At 40.6% G+C, this 11,277-nt stretch overlaps 1 protein-coding gene across 1 annotated transcript; it reads left to right on the top strand.

Annotated features, from left to right (window-relative positions):
• LOC18776613 (trihelix transcription factor GT-3b) lies at nt 9,188–11,277 on the top strand. The gene is made up of 2 exons (XM_007209370.2): nt 9,188–9,994; nt 10,115–11,277. The coding sequence occupies exons 1-2, from the start codon at nt 9,695–9,697 to the stop codon at nt 10,673–10,675; spliced, it is 861 nt and encodes a 286-aa protein (XP_007209432.1). The 5' UTR covers nt 9,188–9,694; the 3' UTR covers nt 10,676–11,277.

Here is an 11,277-nt window from a genome sequence, read left to right as displayed (position 1 = left end):
GTGTTTTGGAGATTCTCTAGAACCGCCCTCTCCACCGGCCTCAGAACTTTATAATACTTGTGTCACTTTCCTTTTCCATGTCACACAATCAACGTGCGAGTCAATTACGTATAATTATCACCAAGTATCACTTACTAGACATCTAAAGTCAACAACAGGCTCGGTGGAGTCATTTAATCGTGTCACTTTGCTGAAGAAGAAAAGTAGACATTTCACCCCATTTTTCTCACCATTAATTAATTTGTACAATCTTTTTAAAAAACAGGCATGCTACGTAAAATTATTGCTCTTATTTGGGACCAACACACTGCTATTTTCACACCCACCCGCCAACCCCCCAACACCACACCTACCTTCTCTTTAAAATTTTAAAGACAAATTTATGCCTTTGTCAAATTACTTATAAGGTGTAATTGCTCAATCGATCGTGAAAAGAGCAACCAACTCTTTAATAATCCACTGATCTAGACTTCATTCGGTTAGTTTAGAGTTGGTGGAACATCCTTCTTTTTAGAAGTATTTGGTCGTTATCCAGACGGGAGAGAAGAGTCAGTTAGCCCGCCTATTTATTCATTTATTCATTTATTGGCCGGAGCATTCCTACATGTTTGAAAGAGAGCCAAGTCTCGAAAGCAGCCCATTAAATTCGATTAAATAATTATGATGAGGAATCATTATGAGTATTTTATCAAGTGATTTTGGATTGAGACTATTGAATTAAGTGTGTTTAATTTCAAGTTGGACAAAAATTCCCTTGTACGTAACATTTTGTGATTTTTTTATATAGAAAAGTTGATAGAGGTCCAAAAATCCAACCAATAATTGGGTCTAGTCCTCAAATTATTGTTTATTGATACAAGTCCCTTGACTAGTTTATCACAATCCATCTTTGACATGTTGATTCAAACTTTTGTATTTAAATTTTTTTTTTTGTTCCTATTATATCCTTATTGTCTGAAATGAGTAAGATGAGAATTTATATGCCATTATTTTTATTTTTGTTCACCCTATGGTAGAGGTATAGTATATACTCTTGTAGATAAATTATCCCATGGTGTAGGCATATTGTTTCATATTTTAGACAATGAATAATAGTATTTTATGTACATTTTTTTATAGGTAACATACAATTTTATTTGTCTATTTTTGTATCTGACTTCTAGGTAGTCTTCTAATTTATGTTCCTAACTTATAGGTAGTATTCTAATTTATGTTCATGACATAGGTAACACGATTTATCACTAAGTTTTTTTCGTTGCTAATAAGAACACTATTTACCTGTATGTTAAGTACTTAATTTAAGGGTGCTTGCCTAATTGATTAGTATAATATGTGGGCCTTTACTTCAATTGATTAATTTGTATTTTACCCATATATTAGGTAAATATTATCAATGAAAGAATTCCAAATTTAAATTCTGAAATTTAATTACAAGTAAATAATTCATTAAATTTAGATTTTCAATGTTTTCCTTATGTATCTCAAAGGGTAAAATCAACACAATAAAAAGAGAAATAAAAGTCAAGGGACCTACATCTGAAACAAAAAATGTGTGGACTAAACCCAATGGCAGCTAATCATTTTGGACCTAGATGTTAGTGTTTTGCTATTCAAGCTGGGTTTTGTGTATTGGTCAGTTTAGAGAGAAAAGAAGAAAATGGAGAATGCTATTGAATAATTGCTCTGCTTGCTCACAAAATCTGTGAGCAAGGCTTTTGTATATTCTCTATGTAAGAAAATGAGCTCACACGGCATGTACTACATGACCGTTAGCTCTGAGCTGGATTCACACAAGCATCAGTAAATCTCAGCCATCCATCTGTCTTAATTCTAGCTCTTGGCTATTTTAGCCTTTACATGTTTGAAGACTTACACTTGTCATTTTCTAGGACTAAGTGAATACACAATTAACACTCTAGGCTTAAAAGTAAATCAGGCTCACTACTTACAATTCTACACTAGATCTAAGAACCCCCTTTTTTTTTCAAAGGACATTTAAGACATTGAAGTGGGACGATACTAGTCAACTCAATGAACACTTAGGAAATCGTTTCTGAATTTTGGGCTAAAATGACCAAAATACCCTTGTGTGAAAATTACTATTCACCCATTTTATGTTTGTTCCTGTGATGTTAGGGTAAAGTTCCCTACTACATCGAAAACCATTGACTAGTCAACAAGTCAACTTTCTTTGGTGTGCAAGCGTGCCACTGCTATCAATGAAAATCCTAACAGACTTCTTAAAAGTAGATAATTTGCGTCCCAAGTTACTGATTTCCAAACAAGCGATTGTGAATTTGGGTGAGGAATATCTACCAAGTAAGTTCTTTTCTTGCCTCAGACTGGTGAGGACTTCACAATTTTTCACAATACAAAACTAGTAGTTCTAGCCAGAATAAATGATAGGATAGTGAACTGTTTTAGGCAAAACTGCCTTTTACAAAACTCAAAAAGGAAAACCAACTCTATTAAAGACAAAAAGAGGGTTGGACTTCCATTTCTGCCTAGATAGAGGTTGGAGTGCGTATGATTGTGCTGGACTGGACTATCAACACCTTCAACTATCAAGTTTCAGTTGTAAATCGATGTCAACGTTCGAGTTTGGCAAAGCTTTAATCTATTTCAAGCCCTGTAAGGCTTTTTGAAGGGGCAAAATTGGGACCTCTTCAGTCTGGAAGGGGCAGCAGTGGCTAGACTTAATGATTACTGAGCTGGAACTGCATTGTAGTACATGTTCAGTTTGATCAAGGCTCTCCATAAATTTGTTGAGGTTTTCATCCTGAACTCTGCTTGATTTGGCTTATGCTGAACCAAATTTGTAACCAGAGAAATCTTGTTTTGAATAGCTTATTTCTCTAAGTCTGAACTAAAGTTGGAGATTCTGAATTGTAGCTGATTTCTTTCTTGTGGCTCAATGAGCTTTTTGGTTGCTTTCAGTGTTTCGAAGGCTTTTGAGATCAAGTGATCATTTTGAGTTTTTATTTTTTGATTGATTTTTTGGCTGTCCTTGATCTGTTCATCTCCTCTCATATTTAATCTTCAAAATAGGCGGCAATTTTTTCTAAAAAACAAGATCTTCTATTTTTTAAGTGTTAAAAGAAAAGGGAAGTTATCTTATTCTGGCAAGTAAACCATCAACAATTAGTTCTAAAGCAGTCACTTGTCTGTTTTTCTGGAAAGAAAACCTAACCCTCCTTTAATTCTAACTGTTCTCTGTAAGAGTTCAAACTGCCGTGATGGTTAGTTTGATTTTTCAGATGAACAACTCCCTGCACCCTACTTATCATTTTTTAAGAAAATATAGCATGTTTATCTCTTGGAAATGGCACCTGCTCTGGAGCATAATTTTTCTGAATATAGAAAAAGGGTTTCGATCTTCTTTTGTCTGAAAAAGGCTGGAGACTTTTGCTTGTTTAAAACCTGTTTTCATTCATTCCCTATCAACCCAGTTGAAATTGCTGACTTTTCAAAGCTAGGTAACCACGTGGGTTGCCTCTGTTTTTTTTCTTTTTTTCATTTGATCGTGCCAGGCCCGTGTTTGAGTTTTGGAACTTGTGGGTTGATTTCTTTTCTCTGTTTTCCGAAACCCAAGTTTATTTTCGTGGGTTGACAAGTCCTGGGCTGGGTGCGCAGGTTTTTGGCCCAATCATAAAGAGAGCGCTGGTTGCTGTCCAAAATTGACATGAGCTTTTTGATATTGGACTGGGTGTGCCAAATTAGGCCCAAACAAGAAAACACCCCTCTTTGACTTCGACCTCATCCTCCCTATTCAAATGGTGCAGTTCCTACTTCTCATGGTGGACTTGAACAATGAAGTTGCTCTAAGAGATCGCAGAGGGGGAGACATAGGTAGAGCGGGAAGGATGGGTGCATGTTATTTGTTCGTTTGTTTTTTTTTTCTTTTTGAATTTAAGTTTTAATCATATTAACTTGTTGGGTTTTTGACTGTAGAGGTCCCTGAACTTTACCTCGAGTTGCAATTAGGTCCCCGAACATTTTTTTTGAGGCAATTAGGTCATCCAACTCTCTCATCCGTTCCAATTGAGTCCTCCCGTCAATTTGTCCGTTAATTTGAGGGCTAAAACTGTCCATCTCAATTAAAATATTTTAAATTTAAAAAATTTTAAAAAAAAAGTGAAAAAAGTGAAAATAATAATTAAATAATAATTCATTAAATAAATAAATAATCCAAATCGAAATCTCTCTCTCTCCCTCTTTCACTCCGTTCAGCTCTCCCTCTCTGTCTCTCCTTCTTTCCCACAACTCATTCCCCCTCCTCCTTATCCCACCCCCTCAAAACCCAGATCTCAACCCAACCTGCAACCCACCCTCCATCTCCCAACCCGCAGAACCCACTTGCGACCCACCCCACAAAGATGCAAAGTATTCGATTTTTTTTTTTTCTTTCAATTTTTGAATTTGCAGAGAGAGAGAGAGAAAGAGGATCTGGATGGGTCTTAAGTCAGGCTAGAGTGGATCTTAGGTGGTTGTATTGTGGCGTTAGGCTTGGGGGTTTCTGAGTTTTGGGGTTTTGCCTCTGATTGCATAATCCTTCCTAGGAAGTAGGAAAACTGGTGATTGGAATTTTATCAGCTTCTTGGCTAATTGTACTAGCCTAGAGGTCTTAGGTCTTGACACTAATCATTTTGGTGGGGAATTGCCAAGATCCATAGCCAACCTTTCTACCCAACTAAAATCTCTTACTTTGGGGGAAAATTTGATGCACGGAAGGAAGCATCCATGGTGGCATTGGAAATCTTGTAAGCTTTTTTTTTTTTTTTTTTTGGTCAATCAAAGTCCATTAAGACCCCAAAAATGAGAAGAAAATAAACAGAGAATACAAGGCCGAAAATACCAAATGCAGAAACAAAGTACCACAAGCACAGGGAAGATTAAACTAAGAACCAGTATAGTCTAGTATAATAAATCTTCCCCACACAAAATCAAAGCAAAATATAAAACCAAGCCACTGTCGCCACAAAGGGACCGGAGACCGCACCAACTGCACTGACAAGGCCACAAAGGAGGGGATTCACATCCTCCACACAAGTCAGCATAGCTGCACATAGAGACCCACAGATCTTACGCCGAGAACAAAATTTCCCCAAAAAAACAGAAACACATCAACATAAGAACATTCCTTCAAAAGTCACTTTCCGAGAACGCTTGTGCACTAAGAACAACACAGCAACCAATCACAACACCAGCATGGTATATACCAAAGGATCGAAATCAAGGGAGTGGAGAGTATTGGTGCAAGCACCAGAGCTAGAACCGTAGCAAGAGCTCTGTATACAATCCAATATAGAAGCGACAAAGCGCTTAGAGAAGTAGTTGCTATATCCCAATGGAGAAACCAGATCCGGAAAAAGGAGAAAGCAAGAGTAGAAGGGGATGTTGTGGGAGAAGTAAATCAGGTTGAAGGGAGTGTTTGGCGAAGAAAGGAGGACACAAAATCGGCTTGAGACATATAATCTCATCCCAGAGCACAAGGCTTAAGCAGTCACCAGGAGAAGCAATCATGAAAGGACCCGCCCCGAATTTTCTCAAAACCCGAGACGAACCCTTTGGAATTCCTGACATCACCCCGATGCCAGGCCCACTTACTAAAAACCGAGACTTCCTGCCGAAATTTCGGCAGAGTCTCCCCTATAAATTGAACATTTCCCAAAATTTATACCTGCATAAAAACGCATTTAATATTCCCAACAGGCAGCATGCACAATATAATTTCATGCAAATTCTCATAAATGGCCTTCGGCCTTCCAATAATTCTCAAACAACTACCAAACAATTCAGATACAAATTATGACTAATATTTAGTCTGCGGCTGCACCTAATAACCTTAGGCTGCCTACGTACCCTCCTCGAGGGATCAAGCCACACGTAGTTCTTCCCTAAAACTCAATGCCACACTTGGGCGATACCTTATTTCATTTCTCTGGATTTCATATAATCTCCCCATACGCCGGTACAACCAACGCCACGTGTGGGGCCTGTCAACACGCCGGATAACCTACGCCACGTGCGACCATGCCATACTATCACATAACTCCCCATACGCCGGTACAACCAACGCCACATATGGGGCATGTCCCAACGCCGGATAACCTACGCCACGCGGGACCTCAACATCATATCACAAATCTCCCCATACGTCGGTACAACCAACGCCACGTATGGGGTCTGTCGACACGCCGGATAACCTACGCCACGTGCGACCTCAACACATTATTACATAGCTCCCCATACGCCGGTACAACCAACGCCACGTATGGGGTCTGTCCCAAAGCCGGATAACCTACGCCACGTGGGACCTAACTTTCACTTGGTGGTACTTGTAGTGGATCCAACATCCGAGGAGGTACCTAAAGTAGTGCGTATAGCACTCCAAACTGACACTTTAGACTCTGTTGTACCCTTGTACAACCATATATAATTATAGTTATATAAATTAATTCTAATATTGTGTAACCCTCCACAATCATCTAGCACCCGATAATCCCCCTAGAAAGGTGAGATTACTCCGGGAGACTCACGGTCAACCAAGGGTCAAACTACTCTAACCCTGGTCAACCGGACCTGCAGAACCCACGACTTTCAATTTCCGATCCGGAAGTCTCTATTGGTTCTACCAGGTATAGGACACTTGTCCTGCAAGTTTGGTTCAGATCAGACGGTCGGATTTCTCACGATCGCATGATCTGACGGTTAATATAAAATATAAACTTTAAATTATTATTCGGAACATCCGGGGCTCCGATTCACGATCCGTGAATTCCTACACGATCCTAGAATTACCTAGATTAACATATATTAAATTTGGGACCATCCGACGGTCCCAACCTATCGAACCCGGATAACGCATACAATGCGATTATCCGTTCGATAGTCAAACGACGTCCGAATTGAGATCCGCGAAATTCTACACACTCGTGACAACCTAAGGATCTCATCGGAACACAGTGCTATTTTTCTACAGTGCCCACGCGCCGCCGCACGCGCCGGCAGCGCGTGGGTGCCCAAAGCGATAACGCTTCGCCGGAAAATCTCAAAACCACGGCTCCAAACTCCTACCCTAGGTATAACACCCTATTTGGAGCCACTTTTGTTCTTGGAGCTACCCCAAAAAGTGGCCAAAAATGGCCGATCACGGCGGCCGAAGTTCGACCAATTTTCAATTCGAAAATCGAGTTGTCTACGCTAGGAATCGATCTAATCCAACAAACAGGCAGCTAGAGCATGAAAAATAGGTGAGAAACCGTACCTTGCTCGTCGGATTTGGTGGCCGGAGGAGGGAGATCGACGGCGTTGAAGTTTCGGTGGGTTCCCGTCGGTTTTTCGCATCTTTCGGCCAGCACCGGCCGTGCCGCCGGCGGGGAATGGTCGGGAAAGGAAGGAGGGAAGACGGCGGTTCGAACGCCACCGGTCCCGTGGCCGGTGGTGCCCTGTGGCGGCGCCAGCGCCTCTTGGAAGGCGACGGCCGCTGGAACAGGAGAGAGGAGAGAGAGAGGTCGCGCGAGAGAGAAAGAGAGAGAGAGAGAGAGAGAGAGAGAGAGAGAGAGAGAGAGAAATCTGATTTTATAAAAAATCCCATTTTGAAATATTTACGATTGTGCCACTGGATTTCTTTTGACCATATCTCTTTCGTTACAACTCCGATTCGAGCCCACTACGTGTCTATGAACTCGTCTCAGTATGACCTATCCAAAAATACTAGTCACTGCCCCAAACTCTCTCTGGTTAAAAATATGACTAAAATACCCTTAAATAATTAAATAAGGGTTAAATTTGGAGAAATTTGGGGTCGGGGTGTTACAAATCAACTCTCAAAGACAGCCACCAATTCTCAGAGGAAGCTACCAACTCTCAAAGACAACCACCAACACAGCCAAACAGGCTCAAACCCAAAATAAGACCAGCCCCACAAAATAATCCAAGTCAGGTGAAATTGAGAACTAGCAGAAATGAAGGAGAAAAATGGTGGGGGGAGGGGAGGGAGAAGAGGGATAGACCTCCTCCTCCCCCAATGGAGCCGTGCGGCGCTGAGAAGAAAAAAGAGGGGTGTTAGGTTTTGAGAGAGAGAAGCGCTAGGTTTTGAGAGAGGCGAAAATTTTTAGCCTACTAGCATAACTTCAAGCCATGGATTATGGAAGGCAACAATCTTGTAAACTTGAGCGTTCTTGCCATGGACTACAACTACTTCGGTGGTAGTGTCCCTAATGAAATTGGAAAGCTTCAAACGTTACAGGTATTGTATTTGACTAATAACGGATTTTCTGGGTCAATCCCATCAGCCCTAAGAAACTTAACTTCATTGAAAAAACTCTACATGGGGCATAATAGGTTTGAGGCAAGTATACCACAGCCTTGGGAACTGTTGAAGTCTACTCGAACTTGACCTTTCTAATAACAATCTAACAAGCACCATACCCAGAGAGCTGCTCTTAATTTCATCCATTTCAATTTCTTTGAGCATTTATAACCAAGATGGCTTGAATTGCTTTTGTATTTGAAAAACTCACTCTCATAATCAGGATTGCAGTTTTGTGGGCAGTGGAGAAGGCTCTGAAGATGAAGGTGGGGTTGTTAGGGTCGATGATGGATGAAGAAGGTGGAGTTGGGGTCGATGATGGATAAAGAACCCGAAAGGACGCTTTTACCCCCTCATTTTAACAAACAAATTGACAGAGTTGGATGATAGGACCCAATTGCAACTCTAGGTAAAATTGAGGGACGTCTACAGTTAAAAACCTTAATTTCTTTTTAAATATATTATACTTAATTTTATATTTAAGTTAATAATTTTTAACTTAATATGAAATATTTTTTTAATTAATGAAACTGACGGAATTGAGACATTGGACTTGATTTGTTAATAGCTGCAACTACAGTGACTGAATCGGGAAATTGAAATCACAGTGACTAAATTTGATTTTGAGCTAAACCTCAATGACCAAAAATGCAATTAACCCATACATTTTTTAATAAAAACCCAAACTATGAATTTAAATTGATCTTTAATAAACCCATGGGTTTTTTCCAATGAATGCTTCATGTTATGGGTTTAAATTTAATTTTTTATTTTAGAAATAATGGTGTGTGGAAGGATTGTGTTATTTCAAATTTACATGGTGTGTGGGAAGAAAGATGGTAGAGAAATAGGATATAGGTGGAAATAGCAGCACTCTAGCGCGTCTTCAACCAGGGCAGGGGAGGGCCCAAGAGCCACAATCCAACTCCACCATGCCGAGTCCAGCCAGGGTAAGGGGTGGGTCCCACGAGTCCAGGCAAGCCTGTAGGCAAGTTTGGTCCGAGTTACTGCTGGACAAAATGACCAAAAAAATTGCAAAAAAAGTTGAAAAAAAAAATACCAAAAATTCCAGATTTTTTTCTTATATAACTCAGCTATATTTTTTACTTCCCACACCAAAGACTCTGTACAAATTCATTTCTTCATATCTCATATAAATAGTAATTGTCCTTACCTAACCTATAGTGGTGAAAATAAAATCGCAAAGACTATCACTATTCACATAAATAGTGACAGGACAGTCCTTATCTTGCCCCTTGCAAGTGCTCTAAGAGATACTGAGGTCTGGCCGGGGAAAGAAAGTACCAATCAAATCGAAGAGCAAACCCAAACTGCTGTTCCGAAAGGAAAGAAGCAACGACGTCGTAGGGCGGGGAAGAGATGTATGGGGCAGGAGGAGACGAGGAAGAGGGCATGGCAATGGGAATGGGAAGTGGAGGAACAGGGATGATGAAGAAGATGATGACCAGTCCTGCAGGGGGAGGGTCAGGACAGTGGGCCCCAGAGGAGACGAGGGAGCTGATCGCCATCCGTGGAGAACTGGAGATCAGGAACTCCAATTTGGCGAAGCGCAGCAAGGCGCTGTGGGAAGCAGTGAGCTCTAAGATGGCCGAGAGAGGCTTCAACAGAACCCCCGAGCAGTGCAAATGCAAGTGGAAGAACCTCCTCATTCGTTACAAGGTATGAATTTTCAGAATTCGCTGTACCACAAAAATACCCAATTGAATTATTTTAGGGTTTTGGTAGGGTTTAGGTTGAAATTCACATAACAAACAATAGTTAGTAACCCTAATTATTCAGGGGAAGGAGACGTCTGATCCGGAGAGTGGGCGGGAGTGTCCCTTCTTTGAGGAATTGCAGGCAGTGTTTACTGAAAGAGCAAATAATATGCAGCGCTTACTTCTTGAATCCGAGACCGGTTCAGCCCGGTCCAAGAAAATGGGGAAGAGGAAATTGAGGCCGGGCCGATCCTCGGACGAGTTCTCAGAGGACCCAGATGAAGAGGATGAGGATGATAAGAAGAGGAAGGGTGAAAGAGTAATTATGCCAAAAGCAACCAATGCTGCTAGTGGGACTAGTAGTAGTAGTATCCAGGATATGCTTAAGGCGTTTTTTCAGCAGCAGCAGAGGATGGAGATGGAATGGAGGGAAATGATGGAGAGGCGGGCGCAGGAGCGGCGGATGTTTGAGCAGGAATGGCGGCAGAAGATGGAGAAGGTGGAGAGGGAGAGGTTAATGGTGGAGCAGGCTTGGAGGGAGAGGGAAGAACAGAGAAGGATAAGAGAAGAGAGCAGAGCTGAGAGGAGAGATGCCCTGCTGACCACTCTCTTGAATAAACTTATCAATCAAACTAATTTTTAACTCTCTGAATTTAAAATGCTTTTTGGGTTCATCTTGTGCTGGCATGAGTATGGAAAGTTGGATACTAATTTACGAATTTGTTTGATCTAACTGAAAGTTAGAATTGTGATTTGGAAAGTTAGGTGTTGGGTTTATTTGCAGTTCTTGGCAGAGAGTTCTGGGGTTACTACTACTATACATTTCTCTGTTACAAAATACCAGAATGTGCTCATTGGCAGAGAGTATTGGAGCAATTGTTATTTATGTAAAAGTGGTTATATTTTTGTAGTTGCAAATGGAGATTGGAGATTGGAGATTGAAGGGTGAATTGTGTAAAAATCAAAAGATCTTTGAGATTATAGTGAATGAGACTGCACAAGTTTTGTAACAAGAGCTTTTTAATATGTATTTTCTGAATCATTCCCAAATGTGGTTAGCTCTGAAAGCTCAGTTTGTACAGCAGCAGATGCTCCTCTTCAAAGAATTATGGAGATGAATGGGATGAAGTTTAATTATTTCTAACCCAATATCCCATCATGTAAGCTGGAAACATAGAGAAAAAAGTGATGTAATCCAACATTAAACAAAATCAATACAGATCATCGACCCTTCTGCCCATTTAG

The sequence above is a fragment of the Prunus persica genome, chromosome G5 (genome assembly GCF_000346465.2).
Source record: "Prunus persica cultivar Lovell chromosome G5, Prunus_persica_NCBIv2, whole genome shotgun sequence".
NCBI classification, from domain to species: domain Eukaryota; kingdom Viridiplantae; phylum Streptophyta; class Magnoliopsida; order Rosales; family Rosaceae; genus Prunus; species Prunus persica.
This window is presented reverse-complemented; position numbering and strand designations above follow the sequence as displayed.

Bases quoted from the DNA above. Each gene is read 5' to 3' on its own strand.
- LOC18776613 (XM_007209370.2), top strand. From the start codon at position 9,695: ATGTATGGGGCAGGAGGAGACGAGGAAGAGGGCATGGCAATGGGAATG. The intron at 9,995-10,114 runs GTATGAATTTTC...CTAATTATTCAG, and splicing joins ACCTCCTCATTCGTTACAAG to GGGAAGGAGACGTCTGATCC.